This window comes from Medicago truncatula, chromosome 4, assembly GCF_003473485.1.
Source record: "Medicago truncatula cultivar Jemalong A17 chromosome 4, MtrunA17r5.0-ANR, whole genome shotgun sequence".
NCBI classification, from domain to species: domain Eukaryota; kingdom Viridiplantae; phylum Streptophyta; class Magnoliopsida; order Fabales; family Fabaceae; genus Medicago; species Medicago truncatula.
Window position 1 is genome coordinate 56,381,793 of NC_053045.1, and position 25,691 is coordinate 56,407,483.

A 25,691-nucleotide genomic window follows, 5' to 3' on the forward strand; every position below is an offset into this window, starting at 1 on the left:
AATGTGTATTGAGAATAATGTGTTAGAGTGTTTTTTAGTCCCTTAAAATCTTATAAATTTCATAAAATTCTTAAAATTTGAAAATCTATAGTAAAAGAATTTTTTATTGGTTTTATTTTTCTTTATTCAAACGCTAGAATTTATTTGTTCATTATTTTTATCATTCACGCTTGTAAGTTTGCTCTGCTCTTTTTCTCCTAAAATTTATTGAATCTTTTGAAATTTTAAAATCACATGAAATCCTTAAAAGTCTGTGTGATAAATCCTTTAAAATCTTGAGTGTATAAAGTCTTTTACATAAAAAGTCTTTTAAAATCTCACAGAATCAATACAATTTCACACAGTCTTTTAAAATCTTAAAGACTTTTTTTATTAAAATAGTCTTTTAAAATCCTAATCCAATACACCCCCCTTACATTTACGATAGTGAAAAATGCACAAATAATTAATAAGAACACTTAAAACTATTTTTCTCTCTTTTTTATTTATATATTTTTCTCTCTCTTTTATTTATATATTTGTCAGGATGGATGAGTTGTTACTTTTGGATTTTTGAGTTTTTTTTTTTTTTTTTGAATAATGGATTTTCGAGATTTTGAGTAGCGTTGAAAATTGGGAGAGGTGGTGATGGATTGGTAATGTTAACTGAAACTCTGACACATGACGACTCTATTCATATTTTGTCACGCTCTTGGACCTTTGTTTGTTGGTACTGCAAATATTTTACCCAATATCTTAATCTTGTGAATCAAATTTACAATATTTTAAACTTGAAAGTCAAGAACCTTTCCATTTATCTTAGAGTAAATTCTATGGTACACTTAAAATTTTGAGTGTATCGGTGCATCAAACCTTTAAATTAATAATTAAATTAGTTATTTTTTGAAGAAAAAAAAATCATTTTCTATCATTGAAAATTATAATACTTAAATCCTATTTACCAAAAGCATCGATAAATTTAAAATTGACTTTTTTTGAATTTTTATTACTCATAAAAAAGAATATTTATTATTTTTTATGAGAAAATGTTAAAAATTTAATATGATTCTTATAAATATTGAAATGAAATTTTTTCCTTATGAAATGATGTTTTCTAATATATAATATTGACAAATATCTATTTATTTCATAAAATGATCGTTAATTTATAAATTTATGAAGTGGAAGTACTGGTACACCTCAATGTAGAAGTTCCCTTATCTTAGAGCATCCACATCCATGCCACCCAAATGGATGGTATAAATGAGACTCACATAATATATTATACTATTACTTTACACTTTTCAATTATTTAAATCATTTTAACTACATTTTCTAAATATTCATACCACTCCTCTAAAACTCTAAAATGGGTCTCACTTATCTTACAACTACAATATATTTTAAATTATATTTTACAATAATATATAAAATATGTAATGAAAATATATAAAATGTATCACACAATAGACTCAAAATGAATCAAAATATCTAAATAATAAATAAAATTAAATGAAAATTATACGAAAATATATTAAATAATGTACTACTTGACACAAATAAGTTATAAGAAAATACATTAATAAAATTATTAAACGTTGAAATAAACTACTACCTCAAAATATACTAAATTTTAAAATAATTTTTAGTTGCGGTTATTCTCATGCCCAAAACGTTCCCATATATGTTCTATCAAATCTTGTTGAAGGTGTCGATGAATTTGCTTATCTTGAACATGGTGTCTTCTACGTAGGAACTCGCGAAAATCAATATTAGAATCGTTTGATGGTGCAATTGGGTCATTGCCAAGATGATCATAAGAATAATCAAAATTGACACCATATGTAGCACGCTCATCTTCAACAATCATGTTGTGTAATATGATGCACGTATTCATTATGCGCTTCAGTGAATCTAGATGCCAAGATCGAGTCAGGTTACGTATGATTGCAAATCGGGATTGGAGAACTACAAATGCTCGTTCGATATCCTTCCTTGCGCCTTCTTGATGTTGGGCAAACAATTTTATCTTTCCTCCTTGTGGCATCGGGGTGCTTTTCACAAATGTGGCCCATTCAGGATAAATGCCATCAAATAAATAATAACTCATGTTGTATTCAGTATGATTTATTGAATAACGAACCTCTAGAGCTCGCCCTTGCACAACATCATTGAAGACATCAGATTGGTTCAACCCGTTGATTTCGTTGTTTGAACCGGCTACCCCAAAGAATGCATGCCAAATCCATAGAGGTCTTGTGAAGCAATTGCCTCAAGCATAACAGTGGGTTTACCATGATCACCTCGAACATACTGCCCTTTCAATGCGACTGGACAATTTTTCCATTCCCGATGCATACAATCAATACTACCCAACATACTTGGAAAACCACGTGCCTCCCCCATCTGCAACAGGTGTTCGATATCTTCAGTCGTTGGCTTTCGCAAATATTGTGGCCCAAATACACTGATCACACCCCTTGTAAACTTATCGACACGTTTTAGTGTTGCAGTTTCACCAATTCTCAAATAGTCATCCACACTATCAGCAGATGTTCCATATGCCAACATACGAATAACAACAGTGCATTTTTGTAGTGGTGAAATACCTGATCTACTAGTTGCATCAACCCTCAGCTGAAAATACCCATCATATTGGCCAAGAGCTTCAACTATGCGAAGAAAGACATGTTTATGCATTCGGTACCTTAGACAGAACTGCTCATCCGTGTACACTAGAGTTTCTGAAAAATAATCATTGAATAATCGCTTGTGTCCTTCTTCGCGATTCCTCTCTATATTCCTTCCATGTGAAGAGAAGTATGATATTGAATGTGAACAAAGAGGGAAGTTGAGATTTTTTTTTTTTTAAAGGAATGAAATTGAGAGAAGTATGATTTTTTCCAAGCCACCTTGAGTGCAAGATTTTAGTGTTGAAGTCTCTTGATCATTTGATTGCACACAACCATTACCAATATGAACCTCATGAGACATAGTGGGGTTAGTTGATTGAGATGAAAATTGTTGAGATTGATATTGGTAAGGTGAAGTATGATATGGGTAATTTCCAAAAGGTAGATTATTTTGTGGAATTGGAATAAAAGGAGAATTTAAAAAAATTGGATTATGATGTGGATTTGGGTTATGAGATGTACTTCCAAAATATGAGTTGTTTTGTTGATTTGGGTTACAAAGAGGATTACCACCATTTTGTATATAATTGGACCAAAATCCTTGATTGTTGGGGTTCATTTTCAAAAGAAATGTGTAGTTTTTTTTTTTTTTTTTTTTACCATGGAATAGGATAAATAATCAAATATATATGTTAAAAAAAATTAGCCGTTGCATGAGTGAAAAAAATATATATTACCGTTGCATGAGTTAAATATGTATGAAGAGAAATGTATAGTTTGTTGGCTTGAATAAAATATATATTACCGTTGGGCTTCTCTTCAATAATATAAATATTAATTAAAAGAAAAAAAAAACTCAAAAGTAATACAAAATGTGCACAAATCAGACAATTGCAGGAAAAGGAAGGTAGTAATATAGTAATGCATTACTACCATGGATAGTTTAACTACTCAATTTCAATGCCAATTATCCATGATCTTATGACACAAAAGCATTGGACAGTGTGATACCACCCATATGTGCAGGCGATGTGCATGTTCTTAGAACTTAATAGTCAACATTAAAAAAATAATTCTACCATTGTTTTGATTTGTTGCGATAAAAATCCTCTAATTTTTCAATCCAACATGATGATTTTTACCATTTAGACTATGGACTTGGATTACAACACAATGCTGTAACAGATCAAAACTGTTTGATTTGATTCAATGATCAAAATGATAAAATTGATGTATAATCTGATCCGTTCGATGTCACATCAACGGTTGTGATTGATTACAGTGTAAAATTATGTGCTTTTTTACAACATCAAATCGAGATTCTTTATATAATGGAAAAACTCAAGATGTGCTGAACCTTTTAACTTGATGGTGTGAGTGTGACACCAAGAAAATCAACAAGTGTTAATTGCTATTTGTATTCTTTTGTTCCAATCATAAAAAAAATGTCTTTAAGAAACAACGATTGTGAGAGTCGCATAAAACCCAAAATGAACAATACCATATAAATACAATGTCATGAACTTGACGTCAAAATAAATTTATTTTTAGTAATATATTGTCTTAAATACCTTTGTAGTCCCATAGTTTTTTTTTTTCTTGCCATTTCAAATACATGAAAAAATACAATGAATAAAAAAACAAAAATACAACACGTTTTTAAGATAGAATAATAAATACAATGTGAAATGAAATAAATAATCATAAAATATAAGGATTTTTCCTAAAAAAATAAATAAAACAGGTCATAAGGAATATATAGGCCATGCTTCAGGTATAAATGTTCGTGACTTTTATATATATATATTTTTTTGAACAAATCAAAATGAAATACCATTAAAAACCACAATGATTCAATCTGCACAAGGCGTGCTAAAGAAAGACCACCGATAAATATTTACACAAACAAGCTGCCACTAAAGAAGCAACAAAAAAAAAAAAAAACAGAAAAGAAATTACACCTGAACACCCATACACAAAAATATAACTATAACAAAAAGAAGCATGCCTTGATTTCAGTCAAAGGAACAAATTTAACTTAACAAACCATGCCTAAATTTTTCAATGACACCTACAATATAGAAAATATAATAAAATTTTAATATCTTTTTGAACTGCACCAACGATAAAACATTTTTATTGAAAAATCTGTTTAAGGATATAATTGAAAAAATCCAGCCTAAAATTCCATATCCCTATTATATATTGTTATAGATTAAAAAATATCATGTATATATGTCTAATATAATCAACCCAAGCAAATTTATAAGCATGCCTCTGAAAAAAATTAAGTATGTTTTTCTAAATAATTAAAAGGCCATGACCCATTTAACCGTCTCATACGATGCATTTGTATTGTACAATCTTCAGGCTCTAATAATTTATAAAAAAACTTTATGTGCATTTATTATTTTGAATAACTAGAAGTAGGTCTTAGCGATGCAATGCATATGATAATGCGTGTTTATATTTGAAAGAATGATAAGGTGTGTTGAATTTGGTTTGTTAGTCGATTTAAAACAATTGTAATTAATTATTTTAAGTTAGATGATTGTTCAATAAATTTTTTAAATTGCTCAACCGATCGATTATGTCGTAATTCTTGATTGATATATTTTGTGAGTAAATCTTAATCGACATTTGTTTTAAACAAAAATAGTTATAAATCTTGAGTTGAATATTAATCTAACAAACAAACCGTTAAAAAAAATATTGTCATGAAAAAAGTAAAGGAATTTTTGTTTTTATTTTTGAAATTAAGTATTCCTTAAAAACAAGTGTAAACTAATTCAAAGAAAAAAAACACGTGTAAACTGATTCCCGCGGTACGCACCACTTTCCCGGGAAAATATTAATGATGCCCTTTTTTTCTTTTTCTCTCTGATTTTTGAAAAATGAATAAAAGAAAGATTTGATTTGATTTGATTCTATTGGTTATTGCGAGAGAAATATCGGCACTGTAAATGGAAGGAAAGAAATAATCCTTCATCACTGATAATACTAAAATCAATCCCTATTTTTAGCATCACATTCATAAATCAATTGTTTTCCATCACCATCATTCTTCGTTTTCAATTATTGATTCATTTTAATTACACTTTTCACATTTAATTCTCATCATAATTTCGCATTGCTTCGTTTCATTGTGATCTCAAATATCTGATTCTCGATCAACAGTTTTATGCATCCATGGCGTTTGATCAAAATTCCGTTCCAAAAGATCTACGCGTATTGAACGTTGCTCCGATAATGATGGAGGAGCCACTCATTTCTCCGGCAAGCGTCACCTCGCCGCCGACTCCAGATTCAGTTTCCGATTATTTCTATCAACCGTCGGTCTCGTCCCCCGCAACGTCAGGAACCTGGTGCGTTCGTCCCATTGGATTAAACTATGGCTCTAGTTTTGGGAACCGTGTTGTTGCTGGGAATGTATTGAATTTAGGAAATTGGGTAGGGGGTGCAAATAGTAATAATCACAATAATAATAATAATAATAATAATAATAATAATAATAATAATAATAGTTTGCATAAGGTTGTTAATGATGGTGTAACTGTGAATGTAAATGGTTATACTTATGGTGGTAATGGTGGAACTAGGTCTGTTGACGAGACCAGCGATGATTCAAATTCGGGTAGGAAAGTTAAGTTTTTGTGTAGTTTTGGTGGGAAGATTTTGCCTAGGCCTAGTGATGGCGTGTTGAGATATGTTGGTGGACAAACAAGGATAATTAGTGTTAAGAAAAATGTGAGTTTTAATGATTTGGTGCAGAAAATGGTTGATACTTACGGACAACCTGTAGCTATTAAGTATCAGTTACCTGAGGAGGATCTCGATGCTTTGGTTTCGATTGCTTGTCCCGATGATGTTGAGAATATGATGGAGGAGTATGGGAAATTGGTCGAGAGATCTCCTGATGGTTCTGCTAAATTGAGGGTTTTTTTGTTTCCGTTTTCGGAGGTTGATGTTACCGGTGGAGAGCAGCTTGGGGATTTGCAGGATACGGGGCAGAAGTATTTTGATGCTGTGAATGGTCTTGTTGATGGGAATGGGGTGGTTTGTGGTGGGTTCAAGAGTAAGGAGAGTGTTACTAGTGCGGCTTCAACACAAAATTCTGATTTGAGTGGGATAGATTCTATTGATAGCCCAGTTGTCGGTCAAGGGGATTCAACGCCTTATGTTTTATCGCCTAGAGAGAATGTGGCGGGTTCTCCGGACACAAGTGCAGGTTTTTTGGTTTCTGAGTCTTGTACACCAGTTTACTCAGGTGCTTCGCCTGTTTCATTTGGCATGTCTGTGGCTAAGACTGGTCCAAATCACAATCCATATATTCATAATGAGGTTGAATTAGAAAAGTCTGTGCCTGTTGCTTTATCGCAGCAGCCATATGAGTTGCACCAATCTAGAATGGAAATCCCACCTCCCTCACCTTATCTGAACCACACAGAATCTAGAATGGAAATCCCACCTCCCTCACCTTATCCGAACCACACAGAATCTAGAATGGAAATCCCACCTCCCTCACCTTATCTGAACCACGCAGAGTATGTTCAGCTGCCTCCCCAGATGGGGTTCCCAAATCATCAGCTTTTAGGAAAGACGGGGCCTGTTTTCACCCAACAACAGTTTCATAATAATGCTTCCGGTTTAGCTTTCCATCAGGCCATCCCCGGAGCACAAATGACAATGACTCAACCTTCTTCTCGTCTTGGTATAAGATCAAACGTCATCCAGCCACAACCATTTATGCAACCGCAGCACAATCATCTGAACCAATATAGTGACGAAAATACATCAGGCATAAGGATTGTCCAGCTTCCTGCGGAACACAACTACAATACATATCAGGTTCCAGTGAATCAAGTTCCATCTATCATAGTTGGGGGTAATTGCAGCTGGGTTCAGGTTCCTCCACAAGAGCATGTTGTTTTCTCTGATGGGTTATTACCTCAACAGCAAGTTATTACCCCAGAGCAAATCCACAGAGCTGAGGGCTGTTCTATGTGTCAGAAAAAGCTGCCTCATGCCCATTCAGATCCAGTGGTTCAGGATCAACACGATGGCAGTTCGAGTCCAGTTAATGATTCAAGCCCAAGCTACAATAGTTTTCCGATGGAGGACAACATAAAAGCGCAAGCAACAATGAGGGTTGAGCCTATGGTGGCATCACCCTTAAAGGAAGGCGTTGTTGAACAAGGTTTTAGCGCAAGACCAGGTGCCATTAGCAAATTGGAAGCTCATAATGGAGTAAGACCTTCTACTGATAATACTGGGATTTCTAATAATTTTGAGCCTCAACATGAAGGTGGTAGGATTTTTATACAAAATCCAAAAGAATTTGATCATAGCATGAATTCATGTATCCAAGAAACGATTGGTAGGATAGGTGAAAAACATTCTTCTGGGGATGGGCTTGGGGCCATGGGAACAACACCACCATCATATCCAGGTGATGTTGGCCACCAGCATAAGGCACCGGGTGAAACCTGGGTTAAACAAGATGAGCTTGTGAATAAAGATGTCAATAATGATATACCTATAGTTGATGGAACGGCTATACATACTTCGGAGTGCATTGCTCAAGTATCTCCCAAAGAATACACTAATGAGCTTACTGGTGTTGTTTCTAAATCAGATGCAGTAGATAGTTGGATTAGACAGGGATATCTTAGATCTGTTGATGGAGGGAATGACACACTCAAGATTCACATGGCAGAAGGTTATGTAAGTAATGATCAATGCATGCTTCCAATTGATAAACCTTTAGAAGACAACACTCAGATTGCTGCAGAGGAAGAGGTGATTCTGGATAACAACTTTGGCACATCAAAATTGATAGTTGACGCAAATAAAATTAAGATGATAGGTGTGCAGCCATGTTCTTCTAAGGAAATTTCATCCAGGCACAGTTCCAGGACAGGGGAATACATTGATGTTGCACAACCACCTGTGTTGGACATTACTCAATCAAAGATCGTAAACCATCACAAGGATGATTCAACATCATCTACATCATCACCATCTTATATGTTTGGGGATATGCAGGATTCTCCAAACTCAGTTTTTGGCTATCAGGATCTTTGGAATATACAACAAGGTACCTTCTTTCCACCTTATGTACTGAGCAAACCTACATTGGAGAAAGAAACCTATTTTTATAAGGATTACTTTGGTGAAAATCCAGGAACCTACAAGAAATCAAATTTAGATGCACAATTGGATGGCAACCTCTACGAGTCATTCAAACAGAATTTAAATTTTGAAAATGGTTGGTGTGACAAAGGTTCGCAAATTGTTAGTCTAAAAAATGTAACTAGTTATAGATGGTTGCATAACTCGTAGCACATATTCATTTTGTTTTGCTTTGTTTATTAAAGGCTCAAACGAAGACCAACAACTTAAAGTTGTTGCTGAAGATGTAGCAGCTTCTGTTCTGCACCCATGTGCTCCTTCAAATCCTAGCTTGCAAGCCGGAGATGTTTCCCGTCATGAAAACATCGAGGAAGGTGATGTTCAAAATAATCTAATAGATGCGAAATGTAGAGATATAACTCAGGTGATTTTGTTTATAAATTGCTCAATATTTTTTTATGCCGTTCTCCCCTTCGATGCTATTTTGTTAGTATTATTTTAAATGTTATGTTATTTTTCCATTTAGGATGTCAAGAGCAACCCACCAGAAAAGGGTAACTTTGGCTTTCCGACATCTGGTGTCGGACGTCTGCAGGTTGAATGTCTTTCATGTTTTCTCTTCTATGATTTTTTAAAATCAGCAGACCTGAGCTAACACCTTTTTGTTGGAACTTTACAAGATTATAAAGAACTGTGACCTTGAAGAGCTGACAGAATTGGGTTCTGGTACCTTTGGAACTGTTTATCATGGAAAATGGAGGGGAACTGATGTTGCAATCAAGCGAATAACTGATAGATGTTTTGCTGGAAAGCCTTCAGAGCAAGAGCGCATGGTCTGTATTTTATCACTAAGATTTGCATTTTTTCCTTCTCTCGTCAGTGATCGAGAAACTAACTTACGTTGATTCTCTATTTATGCATCAAATAGAGAGATGACTTCTGGAATGAGGCAATCAAGCTTGCTGACTTGCACCATCCAAATGTGGTTGCTTTCTACGGTGTTGTACTTGATGGCCCAGGAGATTCTGTGGCAACAGTAACTGAGTATATGACTAATGGTTCTCTCCGGACTGCATTGCAAAAGAGTGAGAGGTAATGTGTGCATACATTTATTAGAATGTGTATGTGCATGTTTGTCTCTTGGTTCCTTTTAATTACCCTTATTTAATTTACTGTTTCCATAATGATAAAATCATGATACTAACACAATCATATCAGGAATCTAGACAAGCGCAGACGTCTTTTGATTGCAATGGATGTGGCATTTGGAATGGAATACCTGCATGGAAAAAACATAGTACACTTTGACTTGAAAAGCGACAACTTGCTTGTGAATCTCCGAGATCCACACCGCCCAATATGCAAGGTTTAAATGTTTGATACTGATGACCACTTAGTACATTGTGATCCATATAAGTTAGTTTCTTATTAATTCAAGTAACTATGTGACATACTTCTGTGCTGCTGAAATTGAGCAGACAAGTAATATCTTTGGAATGCACTGACGGGGGTTCCCTTTAAAGAACCTAATAAGCTAGATTGATCATTTCCTGATTACACTGATTAAGGGAATGCAAGCCGTGGAAATCACTAAAATACATCGTGTGATGTATTAGATAACATCATTTGATATTTTAATTACGTCTGTGCTAAAGGTTTTGGTTAGGCTACATGTGATTGTGATGATGTAAGTGAAAATTTATATGCAAAAGGGTATAGTCATATATTGGTTAGAAATTTAGAATCGTTGCTTATAGGCTACAGCAAAGGTTTTGTTGGGTGACCAAATTTTCACTACAGTGGATATATGGGAACATAAACACAAAACAGAAATTAATGGGTATTCATTTGAAGGATGAGTCATAGACTGATTAAGGTGCTGATACATACCCGCTAAACACAGAAAAATCACACCTATGAATGTGTAGGACTGGATTGTACATAACATAAGGTTATCTATCCGACTCTAGTTGGGAAGCCCCCATAATTTCGTACCCACAAGGTCATAATTTTAAGTTGGATTTAATGTTTAGCTTGCACTAACTTTCTAAAATGTATAGATGACAGAAAAGTTAAAATCTGGTATGCAATTCTTTCATCACGTCACAAATTGGATTATGGTTCTTCTATACACATTGTGGAGATATAATTTCACTAATAGATCCACATTCACTTTGTTTCTCATTAACAAGTGGTTTACCATTGAAAATCAGACTCCTCCTCTCTACGTTATTTGTTTTTCTTTGAGTGAGTTTTATGTTGTTGTTATTTTTGCTGACTCTTTTTACTTGAACGCTGTTATTTGTGAATATGTTTACAATCTTTTGAAACAGTGAATAAATTGTGTTAATGTTGATGTCATTCACACCATTACCTACTGAATTTTCATCTAAGAAACTAAATTATCTACCTTTTCTTTTGTTGAGAATGCTTCTAGCTTCATGCTCTGACTCTATAAGGCTTATTTCATACTTTGAAGTTTGAACACATTTAATCATTACTCAGAAAGCAAAGGGCTCTGATCATCTTAGAGTCAAAAAGTTTGAAAGCCGGCCTACATTATCAGGCTTTAATCATGGAATGTCAAAATAAATTTGTTTCCTCCTGTTTAAGCTCTAACTCTCTTTCTTGCCTATTTTTTGTTCTAATTTAATTTCTACGCTATATTTCTTCCTTAGCTCAGACTCTCTTTTAAAAAGTTCTGCAATTTATGTCAAGCTAGTATTGATTATATGCATGGTAATAAGAATCTCGAAGATTTGTTTCAGACTTTTTTTGGTGGTGCACATAAGAACTGTCTTATTCTGGTATATTCAGGGCATGAAACTGAAGGAAAACTCTATGAAAGTTTTAATATGTTACATCTCACATACTATTTGAAAAAATTGTGACTGAAATTTTATACCTAAAGTAATTTTAATTTCTGTTATAGTCCATTGATGCATTGACCAAATGTAAATCCCTCCAAAGTCACTGAAAATTCTACCTGTTGATTACTTTGTAGGATCATCTTATGTTAATTGTTACCAGGCTTCCCATAATGAGTAGTAGACAATTGCGTATGCTTATTTTTGGAAAATTCTTTGGAATGCTTCTCTCTAGTGTCCTTTGGTGATTGAACAATGACACAGCCTTTAATTCGCTTCCTGTTCTTTTTACGAAGGAATTGATAATTTGCTCTTGACTAGTGTAGCATCTTATTTAGTTTACTGGAGCTTCATACAAGAATCTTTTGCTAGTCAAATCTTTGTTATGTTGTTTTTGTTTGCCATCCAACCTTACATATGTTTCATCGTTTTAGTTGTTATAAACTTGCAAACTTTTCATTACTTGTCTTAAGTAAGAAGTGTTTGTGGTCCAATTGAGATTGACTGTAAGACATAGGAGGTAGAAACCCCAGCTAAACCATTCAGTTTCTATAATTTGAAAACCAGCTGCATTGGTTAATGTTTATATCAAAGCAATTCAAACTTATTTTGGATTTGATTGGACTGTTTGATTGTGTTTTTAGCTTAGAATGGTACATAAAAAACCTAAGCCTATTTTGTATAGAGAATTCATAAAATGACATAAACATCAGAAACAAAACATGGTCCATATATTTTTCCCTCAATTTTCCTTTGACTAGTTTTATTGTTATTCATTACTTGCTTTCTGATCAACAAAACCACCATTATTTGAGCACAGAGTAATTTGTTTACAGTTTGTTTACAGTATAGATCGCAGAACAATTTGTTTACAGTTTACATATTTGCTTGCTCTTGATATCAGGTTGGTGACTTGGGTCTATCCAAAGTAAAATGTCAGACACTGATCTCTGGAGGTGTGAGAGGAACTCTACCATGGATGGCTCCGGAATTGCTGAATGGAAGCAGTAGCCTTGTATCAGAGAAGGTCTATGCTTTTACTTAACCTGAAAGGTCCATGAACTTTTTTTCTGATATGTTTTCTTCATATTTTGTCACTGTTTAAACTTGTTTTTGTTTTAGGTTGATGTCTTTTCATTTGGTATTGTGATGTGGGAACTCTTAACTGGACAAGAGCCATACGCTGATTTGCACTATGGTGCTATTATAGGTAATCCATGGTTGAATTCTTGAATTCATGGTAAATGTCAAGTAAATTAGTCTTTCTAATATATGAAACGACAATTTAGTCCATTAAATTGAATAACATTGGCTAATTTAGTCTTCTTTTTTTTTTTTTTTTTTTTAAATAAGACCGGTATTCTAAAGATTCTGTGTTTGTCTTGATGCCTGTAAGAGAGGATTCAAGGCAATATGTAGGTTTTTATTGGTTTTGATGGATGTTTCCTAAATGGATATTTTTGCGAAGGGATTAAATTGAGTGACATTCTTCAATTTAAGACAATTTAAGAGACCAAAATTGTTTGATCCTTGCAATTTAGATGACTAAAATGGTGATTAAATTTACAATTTAACTACATGTCTGAGTTATTGAACAGTTTCATGTTGGTTTTCCAAATATAATTCAGGTGGTATTGTGAGCAACACTTTGCGCCCTCCAATTCCTCAATCTTGTGATCCAGAATGGAGTTTGCTGATGGAGAGATGTTGGTCCTCAGAGCCGTCAGAGAGACCCACCTTCACGGACATTGCTGATGAATTGCGTTCTATGTCAATGTCAACTAAACGCCAAAATCAACAGCTACAACCCTCTTCTTTGCACGCACAACTCAACAAATGATTTTTATTATGTTCGTTTTAGATTGTTATAGAAGCAAAACAGGAGGATTTGCTTTTTAATGAAGGAAGTTCTTGCTTTCCAATTCATTTTTCCACAACTGTACAGCATGATGCTTTAACATCAGATTTCTCTCTGGTGTTTATCATCCATTTGACTCACCAATGCATTTTGCAGTACGTATCATTGAGAGGGGAAGGTTAGGTTGTATATTCATATTATTGGTAACCTATGAACAGAACATTTTGTTCATATTTTGATAGTAACTTGTTTTATTGGATATTCTAAAATGTTTAACCATTTTCACGCATATGCATTGTTAATTAATTAATAGTACTCCATATTTTCTTATGATCCTTGTTTATGACAGAATATATTTTTCTTATGATGATAATTGTTTTTGTTCATTCATTGAACTTTCTACTAGTTTGTTTATTTTCCTGTACCGTGCGTAGAATGGTTCCCACCCAATAAAAATAAGCAATTAAAGCATGACACGGTTTGAAACTTTGGACTATGGTGGGTCAACATGAAATGAAATTTAATCCTGATATATACAAAATAAAATATTAATTAATATTGTATTGGAACATTGGTGTGAAGACGGAAAGAAATTGGAAGGTTGGAAGATTAAACATCAAGTTATTAAACTTTGATCTTGTGTTGTGTGAATTGAAAAAATAGAGTGTGGGGGTCCATATAAAATATAACACACACTAGCAGTGTTTAAATAGTGGTATTTATTTTTAAATACTTAATAATGATGAAAATAATAATAATTATTATTGTTTATTCATAGATATCACTTCCCGTAATTTTAGGTTATGTTTGTCGTGATAAGATTGAGAATCCAACTGAATGTCCTATCTTTCCTAGTTCAGAAATTACACTAAAGAGTTTCATTGAGTTGTCGGGAATCTTTCTCTCTTCTCCCTTTCTTGACTTGTGTTGACGAGTCTTTCTTCTCTTCATCTCCTTTTTTCCGTCCCTTCGGAATTAAGAGTGTTCTTAAGACTATAGTCCCTTTTCGGTTTAGATGTCCCTTTGGAATTAAGAATGGTCTTAAATTCATAGTCCCTTCGATATTTTTATGTCCTTCGGAATAAATAATAATTTAAGATCATAGTCCCTTTTTCGGTGTAATGTCCCTTCAAAATTATGAATGATCTTAAAATATATTCTTCTTCGATTCTTGAAGAAGTTAGATGTTAGAATGGTGTAAAACCATATTTGAGTGATCATAGTATCATAGTTGGAGATGTTAATAATTAGAATGGTGGTAACACCATATTCGAGTGGTCTCAACACCATAATAGAGTGGTAACAGTACCATATTAAAGTGGTTTCAGTATTAAAAGAATGGTCTTGGTACCATATTGGAGGTGTAATTCTCGAATGGTTTTCTACAGTGCAGTAGTTAATCGAACAGTTGTAGCTGAACTTGTTTTATCCTGGAGGCGGCGTGGTTGATAGTTTGCACAATTTTGAACAGTGCAACAAAACGTCTTAAAGAGAGCGACCTGATCGTGATTCAACCTAGTAAACTTGGGTAGATGAATTTGGAAATCCAAATACAACAATTTAAAAATCCAAAAAGAACATATTGCTTCACTTATCATCTTCTATAACTTTTCCCATTATTTTTATGCTAATATAATATGTTATTGTTGAGTATTGTCAGCGTCGAAAGCGTATATAATGTAAGGAACTAACACACGAGGATATTTGCTTAGAACCTTCCATATATATATTGAAAATTCAAATTTGTCATACGGTTTCTTTGACTTTTCTTCCTTTCCTTCTATCACCATATATATGCTTTCTCAATGATCAAATCCTCTATTAACTCACAACTTAAAAAACAACATGGCTGCCTATGAGGGAAGACCATTGGTGATGGAAATGGAAATGGAAAGCAAACAAGATTTCGAAGAGACAAACGGGTATGGATGCGGGTGCGGATGGTCACGGATATTCACCTCGAAATGGTGGCAACGCCACGACGAAGAAGGTAAACATCTACTTAATGAAAAGAGTGAAGGAAATAGAGGAGAAGAGACATGGATGATGGACAAGTTGAAGAAGATGAAGGAGACTTCAGAAGTGATTGCTGGTCCTAAGTGGAAAACGTTTCTTAGAAAAATAAGTGGGTATGGGAAAAAACAACAAAAGCATAGGTTTCAATATGATGCACATAGTTATGCTCTTAATTTTAATAGTGGGGCTCAAAGTGAAGATGAAGAATATTTGCCTCCAAGTTTTTCTACCAGGTTTTCTAATCCTTATCCAGATGCACGTCGCCAGAATGAAACATGATATATATGTAATGTTCTTGTATTTACAAAGATTTTAATTTAATTGATTACCTACATTTGTTATATAATTCTATATTTATTTGAACCGATAAACAAATAAATAAAGTAAGGATTTCAAGACAAAAATTCAAGGAATGATTCGATAGCAAAAAGTTATGGATGTATTCGAAAAGTATGCAAGTGGTATTGACGACGCGTACAAAGTCGTTTATTCGTTACCTTTGCCTTAGGACAAATTATTTGACTCGTAATTCCTTATCGTGTTAGAGGGCAATTCAAGTTGTCTTCTTGCAATAAAGGTATAAATAAATATCTTTGATTTATAATCCATCAATCATCCTTCACCTTCAATCAAATTTCCAAAGAAAAGAAAAGGTATAAATAAATATCTTTTGGCTTAATTGCATTTTTGGACCCCTATCTTTTCAAAAGTTGTGGTTATGGACCCCAAACTAATTTAAATATATAACAGCCCCCTATGTTTTGATTCTTTGGCAGTTTTGACCCCCCAAGGCAAAATAAAAATAAAAAATTTGACACGTGGCACCTCACTTAAGGTGCCACGTCAACTTGACCGAGTCAACACTGGACTGGGGGTTCAAAACTGCCAAAGAATCAAAACATAGGGGGCTGTTTTGTATTTAAATTAGTTAGGGGTCCATAACCGCAACTTTTGGAAAGATAGAGGTCCAAAAGTGCAATTAAGCCAAAAGAAAACTACAACTAATTAAAAAAATTGAGATTTTCTTTTCAAATTATATAGATAGAACAATGTAAAACCACATTAAAAACACCTCCAACACTCTACGATCTTTTGTATTTCATAATCCGAAACAGGCTGGAGGATGGAAAAAGAAACACATTGCAACACGAGTACGGGCACGAGAATACGACAATTTTTAAAAATTATTAAGGCACATGTATGTCAATAAAAATATCATAATAAAATTTTGAATTGGTTACAACAACAATATGTCGTTGAGTAAAAAAATGATTTGAATACATTCAAATCAAATACGTTTTTTTTAGTGTTTGATTTGTGTTGGTTCAGTTTGCAGTTTTTTTATTGGATTGATTCCGTTTTGAAAACCTTATAACTATTTTTTTTAGTAGTTTTTTGTTATTTTAATGAATTAACGTTGTAATTCACTTTTTGAGTGTTCAAACAAGAGTTTTGATACCAGGAAGAGTGTTGTAAATGTGAAGAAATATAAACAAGACTTTTACTATAAACATAAATTAAATATAAAACTTCCAAAATAAATAAATAAATAAAATATTACTGAGGATCTCCTTGTAAAATTTCAATTTTGCAAGTAATGGCTGATTAAAAAACTTTTCGTAATGAATGTACTTGATCTAAAAACTTCCCATACATGCCACAATATTCTACAATGGCAAGTCACCTAACTATTCAATGTAGTTCAGATTTGATAGAATTTCCAAGTTGATGTAAGTTTGGAATTCTAGCTAGGAAATTGGTTACAAAGTTGGCGAAATAAAAAGAAATCAACAATAAATTATTCCCATATGAACCAAAATTGAGTAAAACAATTATCTCAGATAAACTACCTCTACCAAACATGTCAATAGTCAACTTGGTTGTTTCAACTTCCATATTTCTTCTCAAAGTTCTTCCTTCTTAAACTCTCACTCACTCACTCACTCATCATGAACCAAGAATAATCAAATCTACACAATGGCATCTTGCTTGAAACCACAAAGCAGCAATGAAGATGATTCTGTCATACTCTTTTCAACTTCTAATTCTTCCATTAGTCCTTCTTCCTCTTCTTTCCATCATTCACCACCACCAACTTCATACAAACTTTCTATTAATAACCTCACCTATACTTTGCACCCTTATAAAACCATTCCCTTTTCATTTAAAAGCCTTACTCAAAAACCACATCCTGTAAACATACTCAAATCTGTTTCTTTTGTTGCCAGAACTTCCGAAATTGTCGCAGTTGTCGGACCTAGTGGCACAGGCAAATCCACCCTTCTTAGAATAATCGCGGGGCGAATAAAAGACAAAGATTTCAACCCCAAAACTATCTCAATCAATGATCACCCTATGAGTACTCCATCTCAGTTAAGAAAAATATGTGGCTTTGTTTCACAAGAAGACAACTTGCTTCCACTTCTAACAGTGAAAGAAACTTTGCTATTTGGTGCAAAGTTTAGGCTAAAAGAAATGACACCAAAAGAAAGAGAATTAAGAGTAGAAAACTTAATGCAAGAGTTAGGACTTTTTCATGTAGCACATAGTTTTGTTGGTGATGATGAAAATAGAGGTGTCTCTGGTGGTGAAAGAAAAAGGGTATCAATTGGTGTTGATATGATTCACAATCCACCAATTTTAGTCTTGGATGAACCAACATCAGGACTTGATAGTACCTCAGCTCTTCATGTTATTGAGCTTCTTTCTTCAATGGTTAAATCAAAGCAAAGGATAGTGATACTTTCAATTCATCAACCTAGCTATAGAATATTGCAATATATTTCTAAGTTCTTGATCCTTTCTCATGGTTCAGTAGTTCATAATGGTAGTTTGGAATCACTAGAGGAAAGAATATCTAATTTGGGATTTCAAATTCCATTGCAACTTAATGCCCTTGAATTTTCAATGGAAATTATACAAAGTTTAGAAGATAATTCTAGTAGTTTCATCGTCCACGAAAACGAAACTTCTTTTCCAAGTTCCATGTGGGCGCCAGAGGAAGAAAACATTGGAAGCGACGTTTTCCAATCACAATATGAAAAGGAAAATTTTGGACATCTTTGTTATGTAAACATGATGGAGATACTATTTTTGTGTTCAAGATTTTGGAAGATTATTTATAGAACAAAGCAACTTTTTTTAGCTAGAACAATGCAAGCATTAGTTGGTGGATTTGGTTTAGCAAGTGTTTATATAAAGGTAAGAAAAGATGAAGACGGAATTGCAGAAAGGTTAGGTCTGTTTGCATTTAGTCTCAGTTTTCTCTTGTCTTCAACAGTTGAAGCACTTCCAATATATCTTCAAGAGAGAACTGTTCTAATGAAAGAAGCATCAAGAGGAGCTTACAGAATTTCTTCTTACTTGATAGCCAACACTTTTGTTTTTCTTCCTTTTTTGTTTGTAGTATCTTTACTTTTTGCAGTTCCTGTTTATTGGATTGTTGGACTCAATCCTTCACTCACTGCCTTCACTTTCTTCACTTTTGTTGTTTGGCTCATTGTGCTGATGGCAAGTTCTTTAGTTCTCTTTTTGAGTTCTGTGTCTCCTGATTTCATTTCAGGAAATTCACTCATATGCACAGTTCTTGGAGCCTTTTTTCTATTCTCTGGATACTTCATTCCAAAAGAGAGTATTCCAAAATATTGGCTTTTTATGTATTATGTGTCACTTTATAGGTACCCTTTGGATGCATTACTCACAAATGAGTATTGGAATGTTGGAAATGAGTGTTTCTCACAAGGCTCTTCTTCAATGTGTTTGGTTACTGGATTTGATGTCTTGAAGAGTAGAGGAATTGAAAAGGATAATAGGTGGATGAATGTGGGGATAATGTTTGGATTCTTTGTGTTCTATCGTTTGCTTTGTTGGGTCATACTTGCTAGAAAGGCCTCCAAGACTACAATATAACACAAACTTGTTTCTATGTTCATAATGTTGTGGACAAATGAGGCTTTTTCCACAGAAAACCAATTATTTGATGTTTCTTAGGCTATTATTTGTATGATATAATATACTACAGATATATAATATTCTACTTTTAAAATATATGTCTTGTCACTATCTCCTTATGATTGTTCTCTTTTTTTAATACCTTGAATAATAAGAATTCAAAATGAGTCTCACAGCTTATCATACAAATAATAAATTTGGTGCTGACACAAAGAGATGGACTTGTGAATGAATTAATTACTTTTTTTTTTTTACAGGAATGAATTAATTACTTGTTTTGAGAGGAGGAAATGTGTTCTCCTTATCATTCATTTCAAATGATCAAATCTCTACATTTCTCCCTGCTAGATTTAATTCTATGTACAAATAATAAATTTATTGAAGATTCATTTATCTATCTATTTTTTTCAAGTAGGGAAATACATATATGTATCAACAATCATCATACTACCAATTAAATCTAATAGACAGTGCCTTATCCTCCAATATCAGATATCAAGCAGCAACCTCATATTTAACAATGCAAGGACTTTATATAATTTCACGAATACTATTTCTTAACAACCGATTTCATCATATAAACATTTCCCCTTCTACATCCGTATTCCATTGTTTTCACATTCATGAGCACGTGCAGGTTAGATGAAGAAGAATACTTTGCTCAAAATATATATATATATGTGAATATATTTTTCACATGAAGCTTTGGTTACTGCTATCGCCTGCACTGCTATCATAAAAAATAAAACTTAAACATGCAGTCATAAAGTTTAGGATTTTGTTAAAAGCCATTTTGCTACTAAATCACACTGACTGAAGTCATAACTAACATAAAATAGTTTATGGTACTACCTCTTGCGCTTGGTTTTGGAGCTACTAGAGGATGGGGAGTTAGCATGCCAGTTCCTTTTCCTTTGATTAATAAACCAGTTATTTATTTGCTTTAATTGCAAGCCTGTTTCTTGCACCAATCTAGCCTTATCTTCCTCCTATAAAACAATTCATATATATTCACAAGTGCAACACAAAGTATGAAATGAACATAGCCAACATAATAATATTGATGATATCTTACAGTTGGATAGGGCCATTTAGAATGTGATTGCCACCAAGCTTTCAAAAGAGATGTGGTGTCCCCAGGGAGTTTCCCAGCTCTTCTCTTTCGTAGAATTTCTTCTCTTACATCTACAATCTTCTCCTTGTAACCTTGTTTCAGCTCATGCTTCAACTCAAGCCTAACTCGTTCCATCAAAGACCTTTCAGTCTCTGTGGGGACAAGAGGACCAAAGCCAAGGGTATCAACACCGTCAAGGCTACTTCCTTCGTTGTATAACCTAGCGTTACTCTCTGCCTGCTCGTCTTCATCGTCTGACATTGTTGCTCCTGTTCCTTCACCCGAAGATACACCTGCTCATGATGCACCATAGTTTCATTGATCTTAGACACATGTAGTGCACTTTTGAAATATTTTACCGTAGTACTATACAAGCTTCGTATAATTGCATGCTAAGAAATTCAAAGAGGCAAAATCTGAGGGGGGTTGGCAATTACTACTTTCTCTGGAGAGCACATTAGACTTATATAATTTTATTGGTAATTTTAATCGTTTGTAAGAATAGTCTTTATTTAAAAAACTTTTACAAAAAATAGATATTTTTAGTCCTCTAAAATAGTCTCTATAAAATGTAATGGACTAAAAGTGAATAAATTTTTTGTAGGGACTAAACTTGAAAGCTTTTAATTGTGTACGGACTAAAAATATATTTAACCCAATAAAAAAACGAGGCAAATTGTTAATAAAGCAATTCACCTTTTTTTTTTTTGACAAAAAAGCAATTGACCTTTTTAAATACAACATTATTTTTAAAAATATTTTTTTCATAGGTTCCTTCATCAGACTCTAATATGAACACTTCTCTCATTTAAAATTTCTCTCATTTAAAATTCAAACACTGATTCGCCACATTATTTAAGACTATATCCTAGACCTAGACCTCATTCTTTTTAAAGAGCTCCTTCTATTATATAACTAGCATGTTGATCAAGTAAAATATTAATTTACATTTTCCAAAAAATTATAAACAATCCTTGGGTTGTACATAAAAAATTGGTTTTTTTTTTTGTGGTGTCTGGGATTTGAACCCTAGAACTTGCATATATTATGCATTGTCATTGCCAACTGAGCTAGCTAAGCTCACGGGAAAAAAAAAATTGGTTTAGTGAACCTAAATTTGATTCTTAGTTAAAACAATACTTAACAATTTTTATTTCCGGTTCCAATAGAAATTGGAGGGTTAACACCAATTTTTTAAGTAATAAAAGAGTGAAAATGCAACATAATTGTTTCCATAGTTTCTAGTTGGATTTCACATTCTCGTTGTTTTAAGGAGAATAAATCGGATGTTCATGGTTCGAACTCCAAACATTGTATTTATTATGCAACGTTCTTCCCAACTGAATTAAGTTTAGATTCATATCATATTATTAGTAAGTTAAAATGAACAAATATTTTCAAAAATAAAAATAGAAAACGTTTTTGCGAAGTTATATTATAAAAAATAGATGCTATTTTATTTCTTTCAACTTCACTTCATTCCACTTCCACCACCCTATACAACTAATCATAATAACACGTAAAGACTGCATTTGTCAAGGGAAAAAACTAGTGCATTTTTACTTCAACACAACATTTTAATCTGTGAATAATGAATTGAGTTACTGTAGTACCTGTCAAGCTTTGCAGAGACTGCTCAAGATCCCAACAAGCCATTACTGCCTCCATGGCATGAACACGGACATGTTGTTGCAACTGTTCTTTGAAGGCACACAGCAAAAGAACATAATGTGTCTACAACAACAAACAAAGAGCCAAAAGAGAAAACCCAATTAGTCCTACTTAAATAGATGCCTCAATATATGTGTTTACATAGGGGTGGGAAAAATACAGAAAAATCAAACTGAATTATTTACTAACAATTCTAAAATTGAACTGAAACAGTTCAGTTCGGTTCGATTCGGAACAGTTCGGTAACTAAAATTCGATTTCGTTTTTTTATATATATATATATATATATATATATATATATATATATTTCAATGGTACCAATAACAAACAGTTCGGAACAGTTCGGTTTGGTTTGAAACAGTTCGGTTCAAATCAAAATCCAAACAGTTCGATTCAGTTATTTTAAATTTAACAAATAGTTAAGTTTTCATTTTGAACCGAACCATGTCCACCCTTATATATGTTTATGTGCCTCCGATCATTATTTGAATTTGAATATATCAAGTCAGAAACAACGTTGAAAATCATCAATTTACGCTTGATTTGTGAACTTAATAAGTAGTAGCCTGACAATTACTATATATAGTGTGGAAAAAACTCAGGTCACACTAAAAAAGAGGTGAGTGGGATATATAAAGCGTGACATAATAAATCTAGAAGTCAGTTTTATAAGAATAAGATTAAAGCTGATTTAAAAATTCAATACGCATCTAAGTCGATTCAATCACATCGTGTGTCAAGCCAAAAGAATTTTTGTTTGGACAAAAGTCATATATTATTAAACTTAATGAGTGTATTGAAAAAAAAAACTCAAACTAAAAAAAAAAAGAAAATATCTCAAAAGAATTTATAGTGATAGGAAATTCACCTTACAAGCTTAGGATATAATCTAGGGTTACAACATTTGTTAATGATTGAAAAGAGGGAATAATTTTTTTGATTTGATACACTATTTTCAAGATAAAAAAAATTTCTTTAAATTTTTTATCAAGCATCATCAGAGTACTTGTTGGCATTATTTGCCTATAATCTATTATGAATACCACATCAATACCAAGATGTACATTCTCATTATTGTACTTGGTCAAACCACAGAAACGTACAATGATGGGGTAAGGTTTGAGTAAAAACAGTGTAATCAAGTTTGGTTTCAGAAAATATTCTTAAGAATTCAAAATCTGATCCCCATGAAGGTTTCAGCAAAAAAAGAGAAAAGAAGAGAGAACACACACCTAAACAAGTGGGACAAGATTAACAGAAAGAAAAGATTCTATAAAGCACTCCTAAATGCTTTGTACCATTATTAAAGGGAGTATAGCATCAAGATAATAACCCTTAAATTGGAACTAGCCACACACCAAGACAAATCTGATTCACTGATTACTCACTTTTACGACCCAAATGCCTCGTACTGCTGTCCATCAGAAAATAATAAAAGTTGAAAAACCACTGATTTTCCTACCATTATCATTATTATTATTCTTTTTGTGAATTAGTCATTTATATTTTAATATATATCCACAATACAAATCCCATAATCTTTCTATTTGTACTAGATACTGCTTTAAACCTCAAGCTCCACAAAATTAGGGAAATAATAAGGTATACTCAGACATAAAAAAGAGAAAAAAATACAAAAGGTTTGATATTTATGATTTTACAAGTAGCTTGTGCGAGCATAACAATAATAACACAGAATATGCTAGCATTAGAGTCTCTAACCTATCCTTATTTTATTGTTAAATAGTCTAAGTAAATAGACTTACACACTTTAAATATGAAGAAACGGCGGAATCTCAGATTTAAACTCAACCCCTATATGTTAATGTCATTGGAGTTACTAATTGAACTATACTTACAATCAGTAACACATCCTTCAAACCAAATACTCATTTATAGGTTGAAATTTATGTCCTATTAAATTTATGTAGGTCACACATAATTTAGTGCAATATATAAATTTGAATCTCAAATATTATAAGAGTGAGTTAGGAAATGTATTGTTTGCATTCCTTTCATAAAAACATTAGTAAAGTAAAGCTATGAGGAAAAACAAAACTGAAAAAAAGCTTAGTACCATTTTATTATGTTTGTTTTTAGAATATCTTTACAAATACCTAATTGGATGCATATTACATATGCAAAAGCAAAGAAACATACAAATTAATTCCATAAAATAATGTCTTAAAACCCTGAAAGAAAGCTTGGAAGTCCAGTGAGGCAAATTAAGACACTAGGAATTAAACTAAGAATTTTTTTTTAGTTTGAACTATAGTACTATATAAAAAGTGGATTATTTCATATAAAAAAAAAAAAAAAAAAAAGTGGATTGAGAGAAAATACACAAATCAATTGAACAGTACTAGTAGTAAAAAAAAAAAAGTTGAAATAAATCCACAAATTTAGAGACATAGTAAAATCTATGTCAAATTAATAGACAAATTTGAATAAATTTAGTCATTAGAAAACAGGTAAAGAGAGACAAACCATAAAGTGATCAAGCTCCTTGGGATCCATATTTCCAATTCCAACAGAAGAATATTTTTGAAGAACACGTTGTGCCTGTTGAAGCTGAGCATCAATCCTTGGAAGCTGATCAACCGGTGTTGCAATTCTGAGACAAGAAACATGAGCAGATAATAATTGATCATAGAGTGGATGTCCTAGTATCTCTGCTTTGTATTCTCTTAATTCTTCCGTTTCGCAATTGTTGTCATTCCGGTGGTTCCGATCCATGCTTTTTTCCCTTCTTTCTGGTTCCATTTGCATGAAATTCTGTTGACGTGCGTTGTTGTTGTTGTTGTTGAGCCACGATGCTCTTTCTTCATCTTCCTCTTCTGTGAAACGCTGGAAAGCTATTTCTTGTTGAAGATGCTCGTGAAAAGCCATTTATTTTTTAGTGATGTCCAAACACAAATTAAGCAGGGTTAAGAAGATAAGAGGGAATTTTGAGGGAACGTTGATGTGGTGTGGGAGAATGAAGGAAGAAGAGATTTGGAAAAGCACTTTTAAGGAAAGGAAATGACTTATTGGAAGGTGTTGACGCGTTGATCTACAAATGGGAGAGAATCCAACGGTGGGAAAATTGTGATGATTAAGTCATTTTATTTATTTTGGTGTAAATACAAAGACATCATGGATATGAATCAATGATGTTGAACCCAATATCATTAATTAAGATGATTTAGATATCTTTTGACAAAGTTTAAATTTATAGTCTTGAGTTGCAACAATATTAAATCTCTTAAAAAATTTGTTGTATATTAGACTATTATAACCCAATCTTTATAATTGCATGTTTAGGAGGATATGACTTAAAGACTAGACTTCGAAAGTCATCGTCTTAAGTCTGTATATTTAAAATTGTATTAGATCTTATATACTACTAAAAATTATTGAGTCAATCTAAATGACAGATGAGTTAAAAAAAAATCAATGATATTTAAGGGAGCTACATGACAATAACTTTT

General features: G+C 32.9%; 6 protein-coding genes across 8 annotated transcripts; 3 read left to right on the forward strand and 3 right to left on the reverse strand.

The window, feature by feature from the left end:
- Positions 1–1,624: 1,624 nt before the first annotated feature.
- LOC112420948 (uncharacterized) lies at positions 1,625–2,089 on the reverse strand. The gene has a single exon (XM_024780799.1). The coding sequence runs from the start codon at positions 2,087–2,089 to the stop codon at positions 1,625–1,627; it is 465 nt and encodes a 154-aa protein (XP_024636567.1).
- Positions 2,090–2,199: 110 nt separating this feature from the next.
- On the reverse strand, positions 2,200–2,679 carry LOC112420949 (uncharacterized). Its single transcript, XM_024780800.1, has one exon. It carries the CDS (start codon positions 2,677–2,679, stop codon positions 2,200–2,202), a length of 480 nt encoding a protein of 159 aa, XP_024636568.1.
- A 2,861-nt stretch (positions 2,680–5,540) lies between these two features.
- LOC11439273 (uncharacterized) lies at positions 5,541–13,779 on the forward strand. 2 transcript variants are annotated; one of them, XM_003609466.4, is made up of 10 exons: positions 5,541–8,709; positions 8,797–8,895; positions 8,990–9,168; positions 9,271–9,339; positions 9,425–9,577; positions 9,673–9,836; positions 9,963–10,110; positions 12,516–12,638; positions 12,734–12,821; positions 13,240–13,779. In XM_003609466.4, exons 1-10 carry the CDS (start codon positions 5,802–5,804, stop codon positions 13,449–13,451), a joined length of 4,143 nt encoding a protein of 1,380 aa, XP_003609514.2. In that variant the 5' UTR covers positions 5,541–5,801; the 3' UTR covers positions 13,452–13,779. The 2 variants fall into 2 exon arrangements, with proteins under 2 accessions (XP_003609514.2, XP_024636819.1); XM_024781051.2 differs by having other exon boundaries at positions 8,797–8,880.
- A 1,483-nt stretch (positions 13,780–15,262) lies between these two features.
- Positions 15,263–15,831, forward strand: LOC11437774 (uncharacterized). Its single transcript, XM_003609467.4, has one exon. The coding sequence runs from the start codon at positions 15,315–15,317 to the stop codon at positions 15,762–15,764; it is 450 nt and encodes a 149-aa protein (XP_003609515.1). The 5' UTR covers positions 15,263–15,314; the 3' UTR covers positions 15,765–15,831.
- Positions 15,832–17,109: 1,278 nt separating this feature from the next.
- On the forward strand, positions 17,110–19,532 carry LOC11438191 (ABC transporter G family member 23). Its single transcript, XM_003609468.4, has one exon. The coding sequence runs from the start codon at positions 17,463–17,465 to the stop codon at positions 19,392–19,394; it is 1,932 nt and encodes a 643-aa protein (XP_003609516.1). The 5' UTR covers positions 17,110–17,462; the 3' UTR covers positions 19,395–19,532.
- A 176-nt stretch (positions 19,533–19,708) lies between these two features.
- Positions 19,709–25,275, reverse strand: LOC25493970 (homeobox protein knotted-1-like 4). 2 transcript variants are annotated; one of them, XM_013602676.3, is made up of 5 exons: positions 24,709–25,200; positions 22,164–22,284; positions 20,512–20,843; positions 20,289–20,425; positions 19,709–20,163 (listed from the first exon to the last, which is right to left on the reverse strand). In XM_013602676.3, the coding sequence occupies exons 1-5, from the start codon at positions 25,108–25,110 to the stop codon at positions 20,130–20,132; spliced, it is 1,026 nt and encodes a 341-aa protein (XP_013458130.1). In that variant the 5' UTR covers positions 25,111–25,200; the 3' UTR covers positions 19,709–20,129. The 2 variants fall into 2 exon arrangements, with proteins under 2 accessions (XP_013458130.1, XP_024637800.1); XM_024782032.2 differs by having other exon boundaries at positions 19,811–20,166; positions 24,709–25,275.
- Positions 25,276–25,691: the final 416 nt, after the last annotated feature.

Excerpts from the sequence above, each read along its gene's own strand:
- LOC112420948 (XM_024780799.1), bottom strand. The coding sequence starts at position 2,089 with ATGAGTTATTATTTATTTGATGGCATTTATCCTGAATGGGCCACATTT.
- LOC112420949 (XM_024780800.1), bottom strand. The coding sequence starts at position 2,679 with ATGCATAAACATGTCTTTCTTCGCATAGTTGAAGCTCTTGGCCAATAT.
- LOC11439273 (XM_003609466.4), top strand. The coding sequence starts at position 5,802 with ATGGCGTTTGATCAAAATTCCGTTCCAAAAGATCTACGCGTATTGAAC. Across the intron at positions 9,837-9,962 it reads GCATTGCAAAAGAGTGAGAG|GAATCTAGACAAGCGCAGAC; the intron begins GTAATGTGTGCA and ends CAATCATATCAG. Across the intron at positions 12,639-12,733 it reads GTAGCCTTGTATCAGAGAAG|GTTGATGTCTTTTCATTTGG; the intron begins GTCTATGCTTTT and ends TTTTTGTTTTAG.
- LOC11437774 (XM_003609467.4), top strand. The coding sequence starts at position 15,315 with ATGGCTGCCTATGAGGGAAGACCATTGGTGATGGAAATGGAAATGGAA.
- LOC11438191 (XM_003609468.4), top strand. The coding sequence starts at position 17,463 with ATGGCATCTTGCTTGAAACCACAAAGCAGCAATGAAGATGATTCTGTC.
- LOC25493970 (XM_024782032.2), bottom strand. The coding sequence starts at position 25,110 with ATGGCTTTTCACGAGCATCTTCAACAAGAAATAGCTTTCCAGCGTTTC. Across the intron at positions 22,285-24,708 it reads AGGAGCTTGATCACTTTATG|ACACATTATGTTCTTTTGCT; the intron begins GTTTGTCTCTCT and ends TTGTTGTTGTAG. Across the intron at positions 20,167-20,288 it reads TCCAAAACCAAGCGCAAGAG|CAGTGCAGGCGATAGCAGTA; the intron begins GTAGTACCATAA and ends TTTTTATGATAG.